Source organism: Myotis nattereri, assembly GCF_964212035.1.
Source record: "Myotis nattereri genome assembly, chromosome: X".
Lineage (NCBI taxonomy): Eukaryota > Metazoa > Chordata > Mammalia > Chiroptera > Vespertilionidae > Myotis > Myotis nattereri.
In genome coordinates, this window is record NC_138078.1 from 1206257 (window position 1) to 1223696 (window position 17440).

Consider the following 17440-nt stretch of genomic DNA (forward strand, 5'->3'; position numbering starts at 1 on the left):
AGAGAGGGGGTCACAACAGGAAATGGGGGTTCCTCCCATACCGTCTTCCTTCCCAAACCAGAGTTCCCGGGAACCCCGTACTGACACCCGTCTCCACTGGCCATTCGTCACCCTGTCATGCTCGCTGGGCCATTTGTATTATTTTTGTTTTTGTGTCTGTTTCTTGCTGTTAATCCTCCCGGGAGGATATTCCTCCACTGATATATTTTTTTAAAAAAATGTGTTTTTATTGATTTCAGAGAGGATGGGAGAGAGAGAGAGAAACATCAATCAATAATGAGAGAGAATCATGGATCGGCTGCCTCCTGCGCGCCCCCTGCTGGGGATCGAACCCACAACCCGGGCGTGTGCCCTTGACGGGGAATCGAACCCGGGGCCACTGCTCTACCCACTGAGCCACACCGGCCAGGGCCGCCCCTTCTGTATGGCTGAGCCCTCAGCCCTGACCGCATGACCTGAGCCCATTCTATTTTCTCCTCCTTTTCCCAATTTTGTGGGTTTTTTTTTGGGGGGGGGGGGGCGCGGGCAGGAGGGGCAAGAAAGACACCCCGGGCACCCCATCTCCAGGGTCCCACTCCGCCTGGCCCCCCCACCAGGGTCCCATTCCCCACCCACAGCCCCTCGGCCCAACCCCTTAGCAACCGTTGCCAAGAAGCCACTCTCTGGCGCGCATGCGTGGCCACGGGTGTCAAATTCGGTGCCTGGTTAGGGGGCTTAGGCGACCCCATTACACCGGCGGGTTTGGCGCGAGAATCCCCCCTGGGAGGTATGGCTCAATGGATAGAGGCCCCGCCTGTGGACTGAAGGGTTCCGGGTTCGATTCCGGTCAAGGGCACGTACCTGGGTTGTTGCAGGCTCCTCCCTGAGTGCGGATTTAAAAATAATAATCTATCTATAATCTATAATAATAAAAGCATCACATGCTAATTCGGCCGGACAGCCGGACGTCCTTCCGGGCGACCTTCCGGACGTCCTTCCGAGCGACCAGGGCTGCGAGCGCCCAGCCCCTTGCGCGAATTTCCGAGCACGGGGCCTCTGGTCATAAACAAATAAAAGTCGAACAGGAGCCCTGGCCGGTGTGGCTCAGTGGATAGAGCGACGGCCTGCGGATTGAAGGGTCCCGGGTTCGATTCCCAGTCAAGGGCACAGGCCCGGGTTGCGGGCTCCATCCCCAACCAGGAGGGGGCGAGCAGGAGGCGGCCGATCCACGATTCCCTCTCATCTTGGATGTTTCTAGCTCTCTCTCTCCCTCTCCCTTCCTCTCTGACATCAATAAAAATACATTTTTTAAAAAAAATAAAAGTAGAAAACTGATGAAAATAAAATGACAAGATTTGGATGCACAGAATGTAAAAAAAAAAAAGAAAAGAAAAAAGAAAAAAAAAAAACGCAGGTGCAATTCCAGGAAATGTATAATCAGCTTTCCAAACGCGCCCACCCCGTCGCGCCCACAGCACACCTGTCCCCCAAGACGCACACCTGTCCCCCAAGACATGGGTAACGACTAAGTGCCCCCGAGGCTGCCTCCCTCCTGCCGCTGGGCACAGGGTGGGGGTGTGTGTGGCCAAGTTGGGGGGCCGCAGGTGCCCTCAGAGCCGACGCCTCTGTCCCTTGGGGCAAAGGGGTGGGGGTGGGAGGGGTTGCCAAGGGGAGCGCGCGAGGTCCCCAATGTGACGTGACCTCCAGGAAGGTTTGTGACGTCGGAGCGGGGGGCGGGGGGGACGGGTCCAGACCCCGAGGGGGGGGGGGGTCGTTGAATACATGGCCCGTCTCCAAAAAAGGTGATTTTTGCTCATTGTACACAGAAAACCCTAAAAAGACTCCACCAAAACCAACCAAACAAACAAAAAAAGCGACTAGACTTCACCCACGGATCCGGCAAGGTGGCAGGATACAAAACCAACCCCCCCTAACCCCCCACCCCCCAAAATCGACGGCTTCTTTATCCACCCGGAACGAACTCACAGAAAGAAGAAACGAAACGCACCAATCCCTTCACCATGGTAACCACAACAACAACACAAAAATGAAGACACTAAAAAAGGCGTAAACTTCCCCAAAAGGTCAAGACGGTGCCTTGAGGAGGCGCGAGGCGGGGCGCCGGCTAGGCAGGTGGAGAGGTTTTGGGGGAACCTGCCGGGGGAGAGGGGCGCGCGGGGGGCGCGGAGGGGGCACTCTCTCCAACTCTCGCGGCGTCGCTGGGACCCAGGGCGCACGGGCCACCCCGCGCGCGCGGGGACCCCGAGCAGGCGGGGCGGGGCCGGGCCCAGGCCTTCCCGGGGAGGCGGCCGAGCGAGCGACCCGACACCGAGTCCTTTGTCTGCCTCCCCGCGTCCCCGGGGGACGGAGCGCCTCTCCGCGCCGGGTCCCTGCGCCCCGCACGCAGCGCGGACTCACCCACGGTGGCCAGCGTGTCGAAGTCCTGCAGCCGGTACCCGGGCGAGTCTGGAGACGGTTCGTCGGACCCCGGCGCGGGCGCGGGCGCGCCGTCGGAGGTCTCCTCCTGGCTCTCCAAAGGAGGGTCCGGGTCCGCCTTGGCCACCCCGGGCGCCTCCATGGGGGCGCGTTCCGATCCGGGGGGCCGGGCCGGGCCGGGGGGCGAGGGGGACCGCGCTTCCCGGGACGCAGCCTCGGAGGGCGTCGCGGCGGCGGCATCAGCGGCGCCCCCCCATGCGCGCCCCCCGCCTCCCGGCGCGCGGCCCGGGGCAGCTGGCGGGGCGGCGGCGGCGGCGGGGACAATGGCGAGGCGCGGGGCGGCGTTCAGTGCAGCCAAAGCAGAAACAGGAGCAGCTGGTGGGAGTCGCCGGCGGCCTCGGGGGGCGCGCGCGGCCGGCCGGGCGGCGGTGGGGGGCGCGGCGCAGGCCCGGAGAGAGGAGCGTCCCGGGGGGACAGGGGCGAGGCGGGGTCCCGGCCGCGCGCGCCCGGCTCCTGGTTCATTCCTGGCGGCCCCAGTCCGCCGCCGGCACCGGCTCCGGAGCTGAGTGCGCGACGATCCGGGGGGACCGGGCGGAAGCGGCCGGGGCGGGGCCGCGCGCTCTCCCTGCCCCGCGCGCCCGGACGCTGCCGGTGGGGCCGCCCTCCCCGAGGCCCCGCCCTGGAACCGCCAGGCCCGGGCGTGGCGGCGGGTCCTAGCGACGCCTCGGGTAGGCGGGCAGCTTTGGGGAGGTGCCCGCACCCCCTAGCCACCCCCCGATCGGGCGCCCCAGAGAAGGGTCCGCGCCGAGTTCCCCATCCGAGGGGCGCGCGCGCGCCGGCCACGGCCATCGCCCGCTCCGCAGCCCGGAAAGTTGGAGGCGGGACGCGATGGAGACGCGGAAGGCGTGGTTCCAACCCAAGTAAAGTTGAAAAATGAAACTGAACGTGGACTCGGTTCGAGGCGGGCGGGCCCGGAGGGAGGCGGCGGGGGGCGGGGGTGGGGGTGGGGGGTGCGCGCTGTCCGCTCAGCTTCCCGGTCTCGCCGTCGGACTGGGGCGCGCGCGGCGAGGTATGGACGGTGCCACCGGGACGCGGGGCGCACGGGAGCTTCCGGGAGGTTTGCTTGCGGCGGTTCTCAACCTGTGGGTCGCGACCCCTTTGGCGGGCGAACGACCCTTTCACCGGGGGTCGCCGGAGACCCTCCTGCAGATCAGATATTTGCAGATCGATTCCTGACATGACAGTGAGGAAGCAGCAACGAAAATAATTGTATGTTTGGGCCGCAGCATAAGGACCTGTGTTTAAAGGGCCAGAAGGTTGAGAACCCACTTGGGGCTTCCTCTCAAATGCATTTTTTTCCCAAAAGAATCCTTTATTTTTTGAGCCCGGCCGGTGTTGCTCAGTGGTTGGGCATCGACCTAGGAACCAGGAGGTCACGGGTTCGAATCCTTGCAGGGCACATGGCGGGGTTGTGGGGCTCGATCCCCTGTAGGGGGCGTGCAGGAGGTGGCCGATCCATGATTCTCTCTCATCATGGATGTTTCTCTCTCTCCCTCTCCCTGCCTCTCTGAAATCAATAAAAATATGTTGAAAAACATTTTTTTTTTAAAAAAAAATGAAAGGTGTATTTTTTTTAAAAAATGAATCTTATATTTAAAAGACGGACAGAAAAAAAACAAAGCGATGCATGCAACTTTCGGGTTATTATTATTATTATTATTATTATTATTATTTTGGTTAATCTTCACCCGAAAATATTTTCCCATTGATTTTTTTTTTTTTTTTTTTTGGAGACAGTGGCAGAGAGGAGAGACTCAATGGATTGGTTTGCCTCCTGCACGCACCCCAACCAGGGCCAGGGAACCTGCAAACCCAGGCCTGTGCCCTTGACCGGAGTCGAACCGGGGACCCTTCCCTCCGTGGACTGATGCTCTAACCACTGAGCCACACCGGCTAAGGCGGGTGCATGCGACTTGATGGGCCTCTGTCCTACACACACACACACACACCAGAGACAGAAGGAATCATATAATTTTTAAAAATGTATTTTTAGCCGAACCGGTGTGGCTCAGTGGATAGAGCAATCGGCCTGCGGACTGAAGGGTCCAGGGTTCGATTCCAGCCAGGGGCATGTGCCTTTGTTGGGGGGTGTGCGGGAGGCAGCTGATCGATGTTTCTCTCTCATCGATGTTTCTAACTCTCTATCCCTCTCCCTGCCTCTCCGTAAGAAATCAATAAAATATATTTAAAAAAAATGAAAATGTATTTTTATTGATTTCAGAGAGGAAGGGAGAGGGAAGAGAGACACATCGATGAGGAGAGAGAATCATAGTCCGGCTGCCTCCTGCACCCGCCTCCTGGGGATCCATGTGCAAACCCGGGAATCGAACCCTGACCTCCTGGTTCCTAGGTTGAGACTCAACCACTGGGCCACACAGGCCGGGCTGTACCTGGAATTCGAATGGAGCTGGACTTGGTGTGTGTTCAAAAGCCATTCTTGGGGGAGACGGGGGTGTCCGGGGGACCAGGGACACCTGGTTAAAATGCACCCAAGGGCCCAAGCGCGTCTGGCGAGACCTGGAACCCCGAGTCCTCACCGAGCCCCTGGGGCTGTCCAGGCTGGTCAGCCCCACTGGCCACCCTGGGAGTGAGGGATGGTCGCCATCATGTGGTCATACTGGCCTTGGAAAGCCCACTTTCCTTTCCCTGGGAAGGTCAGCGCAGCTATCCCAAGGTCAGAGGGCTCCAGGGAACGTGTCCCCCAAAACTGTGATTTCAATAACACGCCTAAGTCTGACCCAGGTTCCTCATTCCCGGCCCGAGGGCTCTAGGATAATGTGTTTCTGCCAGTTCCCTGACCCCGAGACCCAAAACTATAATTTACAAAACATGCTGCTTCTGGAAACTGCTTTTTTTTTGGGGGGGGGGGGGGACCAGGTGCCTCATTCCAAACCCTGAGAAGTAATCGATACCTTTGTGATCTTTGCCTACAGGAGTCCGGGGTTGGGGACGTCTTATCGCTATGAGATTTGGGGAATGGGGGTCCCCCTGGTAGTCCCGGATTTGCAATAAATGGGACTCTTTCGTTGGACTTCTTGAGGCGTCCTTCTGTGACTCTCGGGGTACAGACCTTGTTAGGAGGGGGGGGGCGTCTCAGCGATTGTGCGCTTTGGGGAGGTGGGGGGGTGTCCTGCCCCTGGGTCCTCACCTCGCCAAGGGCGCACGCGCGCGCGCGTTCGGCGGGGGTAGTTTCTTGGAGACGCACCGTGGCGGGCAAAAGTCAGAACTTCAGAACAAAAGGGTGGTTTTTGTGTGATTTTTTTTTTTTTTTTTTTTTCACAGAGATTGGGGCGGGGTTGGGTTGGGGCGGGGGCAGGAAACTAAGAACCCGTTTCTGGGTGTGGTGTTCTGGTCCTGGCCGCTTGCCTCGCCCCACCCCTCCCCTCCGGGCTCCTTGTGGGTGGGTGGCCTGTGGCCCCGGGGCGTGGCCCACGCCTGCTTTCCTCTGGCTGCTTTTGCAATCTTGGAGCTGGAATGCCAACAATGCGCGCCAGGCACGCGCCGCGGGGTGCCGGTGCGCTCCCCCCAGGTTAGGACCAGGGGGCGTCCCTGCGCCCCGGCCACCGAGCCCTGGCCCCCCTTCGTCCCCCCATAAGCCCTGTCCGCCCAAGAGGCTCGGGACATCCCGGCTGTCCACCCGGGAACAAGGGCGCACGCATCTCTCCTCCGAGCGCGCGCGCGCACTCCCCATAGATTTGACCTTGTGACTGCAATGCTGATGGCTGGTGAGGGTCCCAGGTGAAGTCCTAGTTTTTTTTTAAAAAATATCTATTTTTTTTATTGATTTCAGGGAGGAAGGGAGAGGGAGAGAGAGAGAGAGAAACATCCATGTGATGAGCGAGAATCATGGATGGGCTGCCTCCTGCATGCCCCCTCCTGGAGATGGAGCCGGCAACCCAGACCGGGATCAAAACCCTGACCTCCTGGTTCGTGGGTCGACGCTCAACCACTGAGCAACACGGGCCGGACGGGTTGTTTATTGACTTATTTACTTATTTTCGTTCTTTTCTATTTTATTTTTTTAATGATTTTTGATTCCCCCCAGTGACAGTGGGCACGCACGATCATTTTCAAGTGGTATCAGGTGAGGGACAAGAAGGCATCCAGTTTCTTCGGCTCATTAGGTTCCACGGGGGAGTGCGATCGGGGGAGACTGCGTACCCCTCTTTCTCTGACTGGCTTATGGCACTGGGTGTGAATATGCGCTGGGTCCCTCCGTACTGTCGCAAAAGGTAAAAGATCCTTCTCCCTACCCCCCCCCCCCTTGTGTTTTAGGGATGGTAGGAAGGAGGAGGGGGAGAGAAAGACAGGCACCTTTTTCTTTATTTAAAATATATATATATATATATATATATATATATATATATATGCGCTAGAAGCCCAGTGCACGAAATTCGTGTATAGGAGGCGGGGTGTCGCTCAGCCCGGCCTGCACCCTGTCCAATCTGGGACCCCTCGGGGGACATCCAACTGTCGGATTAGGCCCAATCCTACTGGACATCCCTCTCGCAACCCGGGACAACTGGCTTGTAAATGCTCACCAGCCGGCCTGATCGCCCCAACTGCCCTCCCCTGCCGGCCTGATCGCCCCTAACTGCTCACCCCTGCTGGCCTGATCGCCCCTAACCGCCCTCCCCTGCTGGCCTGATCGCCCCTAACTGCCCTCCCCTGCCGGCCTGATCGCCCCTAACTGCCCTCCTCTGCCGGCCTGATCGCCCCTAACTGCCCTCCCCTGCCGGCCTGATCGCCCCTAACTGCCCTCCCCTGCCGGCCTGATCGCCCCTAACTGCCTTCCCCTGCCGGCCTGATCGCCCCTAACTGCCCTCCTCTGCAGGCCTGATCGCCCCTAACTGCCTTCCCCTGCCGGCCTGATCGCCCCTAACTGCCCTCCTCTGCAGGCCTGATCGCCCCTAACTGCCTTCCCCTGCCGGCCTGATCACCCCTAACTGGCGTCCCCTGCCGGCCTGGTTGCCCCTAACTGCCTCTGCCTCAGCCCCTGCCACTGTGGCTTTGTCCGAAAGGACGTCCGGAAGACGTCTGGTCTAATTAGCATACTACCTTTTTATTAGTATAGATTTTTATTGATTTCACAGAGAGGAAGAGAGCGGGAGAAAGAGATAGAAACATCCATGATGAGAGAGAATCATTGATCAGCTGCCTCCTGCACGCCCCCTACTGGGGATCAGCCTGCAACCGGGGCATTTGCCCTTGACCGGAATCGAACCCGGGACCCTTCAGTCCGCAGGCCGACGGTCTATCCACTGAGCCACACCGGCCAGGGCTCTCTCTCATCATGGATGTTTCTCATCTCTCTCTCCCTCTCCCTTCCTCTCTGACATCCATAAAATATGTGCTTATAAAAATTTAAAATAATATAAAAACTAGACATGAGGGAACAGAGTTCGGAGCCAGGATAGATGTTTGCACAGGAGATTTGCCAGCTCAGAGACTTGCCACGCGGACAGCTCCCTGTGATGGATTGCCGCCTGGTTATCTGGGGCCTGGAGGGGAGTTTATCTCCGTTCCCGGGACAGAAGCAAGAGAACATTTCTCCCAGAGTGTTATCAGCCAGCCTGATTGGGGCCGTTAATCAGCGAGGCTTTTATCTGCCCGAGAGGGCAACGGGCAAATCCAAACAGGGGCTGTGACCTTGAACATGCAGGAAGCTCTGCTACTGGAATTCTCCCCTCACACGTGATCCTTTTAACCTATGTTTTTATATTGATTTCGGAGAGGAACGGAGAGGGAGAGAGAGAGAGAGAGAGAGAAACATCCATGATGAGAGAGAATCACGGATCGGCTGCCTCCTGCACGCATCCCCTGCTGGGGCTCGAGCCCGCAACCCCGGGCACGTGCCCTTGACCGGGAATCGAACCTGGGACCCTCCAGTCCGCAGGCCGATGCTCTGTCCACTGAGCCACACTAGCCAGGGCTACTCTCTCTAAAAATCAGTGGGAAAATATCCTTGGGTGAGGATTAAAAAAATAATAATAAAATCTATACGAATAAAAGCATAATGTGCTAATGAGACCGGACAGATGTCATTCCAGATGTGTTTCCAGATGAAGCCATGGTGGCGGGGTCAAAGTGGAGGCGGTTAGGGGCGATCGGGCAGGCAGAGTGGTTAGGGGCGATCAGGCAGGCAGGCAGAGGGGTTAGGGGTGATCAGGCAGGCAGGTGAGTGGTTAGGGGTGATCAGGCAGGCAGGCGAGTGGTTAGGGGCGATCAGGCAGGCAGGGGAGTGGTTAGGGGCGATCAGGCAGGCAGGCGAGTGGTTAGGGGCAATCAGGCAGGGGAGTGGTTAGGGGTGATCGGGCAGGCAGGGGAGTGGTTAGGGGCGATCAGGCAGGCAGGGGAGTGGTTAGGGGCGATCAGGCAGGCAGGGGAGTGGTGAGGGGCGATCAGGCAGGCAGGGGAGTGGTGAGGGGAGATCAGGCAGGCAGGCGAGTGGTTAGGGGCGATCAGGCAGGCAGGGGAGTGGTTAGGGGCGATCAGGCAGGCAGGGGAGTGGTTAGGGGCGATCAGGCAGGCAGGCGAGTGGTTAGGGGAGATCAGGCAGGCAGGCGAGTGGTTAGGGGCGATCAGGCAGGCAGGCGAGTGGTTAGGGGCGATCAGGCAGGCAGGGGAGTGGTGAGGGGCGATCAGGCAGGCAGGGGAGTGGTGAGGGGCGATCAGGCAGGCAGGGGAGTGGTGAGGGGCGATCAGGCAGGTAGGTGAGTGGTGAGGGGCGATCAGGCAGGCAGGCGAGTGGTTAGGGGCGATCAGGCAGGCAGGCGAGTGGTTAGGGGCGATCAGGTAGGCAGGTGAGTGGTTAGGGGCGATCAGGCAGGCAGATGAGCGGTTAGGAGCCAGCGGCTCCAGATTGCGAGAGGGATGTCTGACTGCCGGTTTCGGCCCGATCCCTGCGGGTCCCGGATTGCGAGAGGATACAGGCCGGGCTGAGAGACCCCCCCGCCGCCCCAGTGCACGAATTTCATGCACCGGGCCTCTAGTTCATAAACAAAAACATTATTTTTAAAAAACAGGCGCTAGTGCCAATAGCCGCAGCGCTCCCCAAACCCCCCCGTCGAATCCTGTGCCACAGGAACGAGGTTTCGAATATTTCAAGACGGGAAACCACAGCCAGCAGCCGACACCTGGGGCTGAAAAGCGAAGATGTCAAGTCCCGATAAAACACACACAACAAGGAAATGGCGCCAGGCTTCTATCTCGGCCGTATCTCGGCCCACACCCACCACCGGCGACAAAATGACGTCTTTTGCCCGAGAAACAGGGTGACTCTTGTACAAAACATTTTTTTTTTTTGCATTCGGTCGGTGCCTCAGGAGAGAAGAAATCCAGGCAAGTTTCCCCCATAAACTTGGGGTTCTGGTCGCCCGTCGGGTCCCCAGGAGGCAGCCCATCCATGATGTTTCTCAATCAGCCCCGATGGGAGAGCAGTGTGGAGTTTCCTAAAAAAAAAAATAAAAATATCATGCCCTAACTGGTGTGGCTCAGCGGATAGAGAGTCAACCTGCGGACTGAAGGGTCCCAGGTTCGATTCCCGGTCAAGGGCATGGACCTGGGTTGCGGGCACATCTCCAGTGGGGGCCGTGCAGGAGGCGGCTGATCGATGTTTCTCTCTCATCCATGTTTCTAACTCTCTATCCCTCTCCCTTCCTCTCTGTAAAAAAAAATCAATAAAATATATTTATGAAAATTAAAAAAATGTAAAAACTAGACCTGAGGGAACAGAGTTTGGAGCTAAGATCTGGAAACAGCCCGAGTGCCCATCCGCGGGCGAGCGGATCAAAAAGCTGTGGGTCGTTTGCACCGTGGAATAGTATGCAGCCCTGAAAAAGGAAGGCCCGGCCGTCAGGGCTCAGGGGTTGAGCCTCGACCTAGGCACCAGGAGGTCCCGGGTTCGATTCCCGGTCAAGGGCACATGCCCGGGTTGCAGGCTCGAGCCCCACTAGGCGGTGTGCAGGAGGCAGCCGGCCCATGATTCTCTCTCATCGTGGATGTTTCTCTCTCCCTCTCTCTCTCTCTGAAATCCACAAAAAAATATATATATTTTTAAAAAATGATGTTTTTCTCTGTGTGTTTCTCTTCGTCCCTTCCACTCTCTCTCTCGAACGAAACAACAACAAAAAAAAATCAGGGGAAAAGAAAAAAAAAAAAAAGCTGAGGTTTCACAGATAAGCTCTGGGTTGAGTGTGAAAAGAGAAATAGACTTTCTTGGCGCAGAAACAATTTGTGGTGCGAAACCGCCGGGCACACAGAACTCAGGACGCGGGCTTAGAAATGAGTTTCATCATCGGGGCGGACATGAGGTGGACGAGACTGGGTTGTGAAATTGGGGAGCATCCGTGGGTTTATTCCGGGAAGATGAACAAAATTTCACATTTTTTTCCTCTCTCTTTTTTTAAAAAAAGTATATATTTTTATTGATTTCAGAGAGGAAGTGAGAGAGATAGAAACATCCATGAGGAGAGAGAATCACGGACCGGCTGCCTCCTGCATGTCCCCCTAGTGGGGATCGAACCCGTAACCCGGACATGTGCCCTTGACCGGGAATCGAACCCGGGACCTCCTGGTTCCTAGGCCGAGGCTCAACCCCTGAGCCCTGCTGGCCGGCCATCCTTTTTCAGGGCTGCATACTATTCCACGGTGCAAGCGACCCACGGCTTTTTGATCCACTCGTCCGCGGATGGGCACTCGGGGGGCTGTTCCCAGATCTTGGCGATGGTCCATGGAGGTGCTAGGAACATAGGGGTGCACGCATGCTTTCGATGGGTGTTTCGGGGTTCCCCCAAGTTTATGGGGGGAACTTGCCTGGATTTCTTCTCTCCTGAGGCATCGAGCCGAATGCAAAAAAAACCCCAAATGTGTTTTGTACAAGAGTCACCCTGCTTCTCGGGTAGAAGATGTGATATGGTTGACGTCCGGCCCACCTCCTCCTCCCAGCGAAGGAGAATGAGGTCGATCACCAGCCAGGGTTCGAGGAGGTCACTGTCTGCAGGTTTGCAATGTCCAGGGAGCAGCTGTGAGGCCGGTGAAAATAGCCACATCCCAGGAGATTTGGATTCCAGGACGCATCCAAGCTGGGGCCCAGGTGGCCACCCTTAACGAGCCCCCAGGGGCAACGGTGAGGTGTGATAGCTGCCCGTCATCGGGGCTCAGGCGTGTCGCCCCGGGAACCAGGAGGTCACGGGTTCGATTCCCGGTCAAGGGCACAGGCCCGGGTTGCAGGCTGGATCCCCAGTGGGGGGCGTGCAGGAGGCAGCCGGTCCGTGATTCTCTCTCATCAGGGATGTTTCTCTCTCTCCCTTCTTTCCTCTCTGAAATAAATTAAAATTAATAGATAGAGATAGATGATAGATAGATAGATAGATAGATAGATAGATAGATAGATAGATAGATGATAGATAGATATAGTTAGGTAATAGATAGATAGATAGATAGATAGATAGATAGATAGATAGATGATAGATAGATATAGTTAGATAATAGATAGATAGATAGATAGATAGATAGATAGATAGATAGATAGATGATAGATAGATATAGTTAGGTAATAGATAGATAGATAGATAGATAGATAGATAGATAGATAGATAGATGATAGATAGATATAGTTAGGTAATAGATAGATAGATAGATAGATAGATAGATAGATAGATGATAGATAGATATAGTTAGATAATTAGATAGATAGATAGATAGATAGATAGATAGATAGATAGATAGATGATAGATGATAGGTAGATAGATAGATAGATAGATAGATAGATAGATAGATAGATGATAGATATAGATAGATAATACATAGATAGATAGATAGATGATAGAGATAGATAGATAGATAGATAGATAGATAGATAGATAGATAGATAGATAGATGATAGATATAGATAGATGGATAGATAGATAGATAGATAGATAGATAGATAGATAGATAGATAGAGTTCTACATTGTCTGGCCGGCGTGGCTCAGTGGTTGAGCATCGACCTAGGAACCAGGAGATCCCGGGTTCGATTCCCGGTCAGGGGCACAGGCCCGGGTTGCGGGTTCGATCCCCAGTGGGGGGCGTGCAGGCGGCAGCCGGTCCATGATTCTCTCTCCTCATGGATGTTTCTCCCTCTCCCTTCCTCTCTGAAATCAGTTAAAATACACATATTTTAAAAATTTTCTTTTCTTCAAATAGACGATTGGATAAGGAACGGGGTGTCCGATGTTTCTTTGGTCCCCAGATCCCCACGAATAAAATAGACTTTGCACGTTTTCTGTCCTGCGATTCCGTCTCTGTCGCATTATTAGCCCAACAAGAAAACAAACAATCAAAAAAAAAAATAACATCCATGGACGAGAGAATCGGTTTGGGGCTGGTTTTGGCTCAGTGGTTAGAGCTCCGGCCTGGCGACCGGAGGGTCCTGGGTTCGAATCCCAGTCCAGCGCACAGACCTGGGTTGCACGTCCACTGGCCCTGGTTGGGGTGCGTGCAGGAGGCAAAAGGTGGGTGTCTCTCTCTCTGCCCCCACTCCCCCTTCTCCTCCGCTCTCTCTAGAAATCCGTGGAGAAAATATCCCCCCTCTCTCTCTCTCTTTTAAATCCATTTTTATTTTTAAAAAAGAGAGAGAGAGAGAGAATAATTAACCTTGGCCCCACAGCCTTCTGCCTTGATTTCCAGTTAACGATTAGGGTGAAAAAACCAGCCCCAAACCCCAAAACCCAGCTGCAAAACAGGTTAGAGGCACCTTATCGGTCGTCGAGATAAGCGGAGAGCAGGGCCTGCAAAGCTCAAAAAAATGGGAGGATCTGCTTTTCTGCTCCGACCCCCAGAGCAGGGTGTCCCCAGGGCCAGACGTGAATCAGACGGAGGAGATTCTGCAAGACCGCAGGCTGCCTGCTCCGCCCGGCGCCTGGCGGGTCTCGAACCCGGGACCGGCGGGTGCGTTTTGGGCTCGGGGGAAATTCCACCCCGTCTTCCACTGTGGCTGCATTCCCACCAGCCGGCGTGGTTTGAATGGGCATCTCTCTCTCTGATGATCGGTGACGTTGAGCATTTCTTAAAAGATATTTTTATTTTATTAAAATATATGTTATTGATTTTTTTGCAGAGAGGAAGGGAGAGAGAGAGTCAGAAACATCGATGGGAGAGAAACATCGATCGGCTGCCTCCTGCACGCCCCCCACTGGGGATGTGCCTGCAACCAAGATCCATGCCTTTGGCTGGAATCGAACCCGGGACCCTTGAGTCTGCAGGCCGACGCTCTATCCACTGAGCCACACCGGTTAGGGCTAAAAGCAACGTTTTTTAAAAAAAGTATATTTCGTTCTACCCCTCCCCATGCAATCTGGTCATTGTCTTTCTCTCAAAGCATAAAAACAAAAATAATAGTACGGATCTAAGCAGTTTGGCTCAGTGGATAGAGCGTCAGCCTGCGGACTCAAGGGTCCCGGGTTCGATTCCCGGTCAAGGGCACAGGCCCGGGTTGCAGGCTCCATCCCCAGTCGGGGGCGTGCTGGAGGCGGCCGGTCCATGATTCTCTCTCATCACGGATGTTTCTCTCTCTCCCTCTCCCTTTCTCTCTGAAATCAATAAAAATATATATTTTTAAAGAACAGTATTTGTGGTCCGTCCTCCGAGGGTCTAATCAGATGGGACTTTTTCCTTCCCTTCTTTTGTGAGCTCCGTGGGTCACCTCTTCCTGTTGATTGTTCTTGTATCGGCTCCATCGCATGCAACCCTTCCTCCCCTTAACTCTGTCACCGGCCCCCTCACCTGGGCCAACTGGACGCAGGCTGGTCAGCCTGCCCCTGGCTTCGTCTTCAGGGTCTCACACGCCCCGAATGGGAGACACAGAACGATGCATGTGTTTCTCTTCGAATATCTTTTAATTAGAGGCCCCGGTGCACGAATTCGGGCCCCAGTGGGGTCCCCAGGCCTGGCCTGTGGGATGGGGCCGAAACCGGCGCTCGGACATCCCCCGAGGGGTCCCGGATGGCGAGAGGGCGCAGGCCAGGCTGAGGGACCCGCTTGTGCACGATCGGGGCTGGGGAGGGGGCCGACTGGCCGATTGTCTGTCCCCTGGAGGTCATTGCACGTCATAGCGACTGGTCGACCAGTTGACTGTCTGCCCCTGGTGGTCAATGCACGTCATAGCGACTGGTGGACCAGTTGACTGTCTGCCCCCTGGTGGTCAGTGCACGTCACAGCGACTGGTCGACTGTCTGCCCCCTGGTGGTCAGTGCACGTCATAGCGACTGGTGGACCAGTTGACTGTCTGCCCCCTGGTGGTCAGTGCACGTCACAGCGACTGGTCGACTGTCTGCCCCCTGGTGGTCAATGCACGTCATAACGACTGGTCGACCATTCAACTGTCTGCCTCCTGGTGGTCAGTGCACGTCACAGCGACTGGTCGACCAGCTGACTGTCTGCCCCCTGGTGGTCAGTGCACGTCACAGCGACTGGTCGACCAGCTGACTGTCTGCCCCTGGTGGTCAGTGCACGTCATAGCGACTGGTCGACCCGTCGACTGTCTGCCCCCTGGTGGTCAGTGCACGTCACAGCGACTGGTCGACCAGCTGACTGTCTGCCCCCTGGTGGTCAGTGCACGTCACAGCGACTGGTCGACTGTCTGCCCCCTGGTGGTCAGTGCACGTCATAGTGAGCAGTAGAGCGGCCTTAGCATATCATTAGCATATGACGCTTTGATTCGTTGAATAGCTGATTGGTTGACCGGACACTTAGCATATTTGGCTTTTATATTATTGGATTAGTTTCAGAGAGGAAGGGACAGAGAGAGAGAGAAACACCTTTATCTCTACCTCTCTCTCTCTCTCTCTCTCTCTCTCTCTCTCTCTCTCTCTAATAAAAAAAGATCCCAGGTCTGGAATGCACAGGGTCCACGGGATATCAGCCCGAGGCATTTCACAGAGGAGAGCTGCCCCATCTGCGGACGGACCAGGCCCCAGGAGAGAGGCGGGCATCCGCTGCGGTCTCATCGCGTCCCGAGGTGCTGACCTGCCGTGAGAGGGCTCAGCTGATGGCCTCGCTCTCAGCCCAAGCCCAGGGGATGGTGGTCAGGGAGCGGTTCCCTGAACGCACTTAGAAAGGGCCGTCCACTTAGGCACTTTCTCCTCTTCCCGTCATATCTAAACGCGGTCTGGACTCCAGAATCCGCCCACCCCACCCCCCACCTCTAAAGACATCCTTCAATATTCTCTCTTTTTAAAAATATATTTTATTGATTTTTTACAGAGAGGAAGGGGGGAGGTATAGAGAGTCAGAAACGTCAATAATGAGAGAGAAACATCGATCAGCTGCCTCCTGCACGCCCCCTACTGGGGATGTGCCCGCAACCCAGGTGCATGCCCTTGACCGGATTCGAACCCCGGACCCTTGAATCCACAGGCCGAGGCTGTATCCACTGAGCCACACCGGTCAGGGCCTTCAATATTCTCTTACGCCTAGCCATCGTGGCTCCGATGAACCAGGAGGTCCTGGGTTCGATTCCCGGTCAAGGGCACAGGCCCGGGTTGCGGGCTCCATCCCCAGTAGGGGGCGTGCAGGAGGCGGCCGGTCCATGATTCTCTCTCATTACTGATGTTTCTCTGTCTCTCTCTCTCCCTCTCCCCTCCTTTCTGAAATCAGTAAATATATATATATATATATATATATATATATATATATATATTAAAAAAGAACATGATTATTGAATTTGTTCCTTATTACCTGTGGTGGCCATTGCATTGTGAATTCCTAGTGGCCCCGGTGCACGAAATCCGTGCACATTCATAGGGAATTCATTAGAAGAAATAGATTTTTTTAATATATTTTATTGATTTTTTGCAGAGAGGTAGGGAGAGGGATAGAGAGTTAGAAACATCGATGAGAGAGAAACATCGATCAGCCGCCTCCTGCACGCCCCCTACTGGGGATGTGCCCGCATCCAAGGTCCATGCCCTTGGCCGGGAATCGAACCCGGGACCCTTCAGTCCGCAGGCCGACGCTCTATCCACGGAGCCACACCGGTTTCAGCTAGAGGAACTATTTTAATATGGCTGTCTGCCCTTTCTCTATAACAGAAGTGTCAGAGATGAGAGAAAATTGGTAAAATGTATACGAAAATCTCCCAGAGTCCAGGGCGCGTCGCGGGACCCAGAGTCAAGTCCCCCCCGCCAGCAAGGGGGCGGGTGCAGCCTCCGGCCCCTGCTGATCGCTCCCGACGGCTCGTTACGGGAACCCCGCTTCCACTCTGGGTGCAGCCCTCTTGCGATGGTGCGACGGAGGGAAGGTCAATTTGCATATCCCCTCTTTTTTCCGGAGGCTGTTCCCAATCGCAGGTTCCACGCAGCCCGTAGATACCATCCAACGAGAGTTTCTCCTAAGTCACCCCTTGAAATCAAAACATGGCTGATAAATGATCTCCGATAACCTCCTGGCGTCATCGAGGGCCATTTAGCTAATAGGTGGGAGGGAAGGAGAAAAAAGCAGCCATCGCTGACAACAGGCTGAGCCGCTAATGCAGCCGAAAATGAATGTCCTGGCAGCAGATCTGTCTCCGGCGGCATCATGATGATGTCTGTGGTGTTTTCCGAGAGAAGGAGGGATATAGAGGGATCTTGTCCGGGAAAACAAGGCACATTCACAAGGGTTTTTGTTTGTTTGTTTTTTAAATATATTTTTATTGATTTCAGGGAGGAAGGGAGAGGGAGAGAGAGAGAGAGAGAGAGAAACATCCATGAGGAGAGAGAATCACGGACCGGCCGCCTCCTGCACGCCCCCGACTGGGGATCGAGCCCGCAACCCGGGCCTGTGTCCTTGACCGGGAATCGAACCCAGGACCTCCTGGTTCCTGGGTTGACGCTCTAACCACTGAGCCACACCGGCCGGGCTACAGTGATCAATTTTATACATATTAGGATAGTCATTTTTTTTTGCAGGAATTGTGGTGTGTATCGATCTCATGTTTATTATGT

At 55.4% G+C, this 17440-nt stretch overlaps 1 protein-coding gene across 1 annotated transcript in view; it reads right to left on the minus strand.

Moving 5' to 3' along the window:
- LOC308510853 (cAMP-dependent protein kinase catalytic subunit PRKX-like) overlaps positions 1-2664 on the minus strand; it is a 30690-nt gene extending 28026 nt beyond the window's left edge. Inside the window, exon 1 of the mRNA XM_081080905.1 lies at positions 2398-2664. Within this exon, the coding sequence (XP_080937031.1) occupies positions 2398-2557 (160 nt within the window). The 5' untranslated portion in view covers positions 2558-2664. The remainder of the gene's footprint in view (positions 1-2397) is intronic.
- Positions 2665-17440: the final 14776 nt, after the last annotated feature.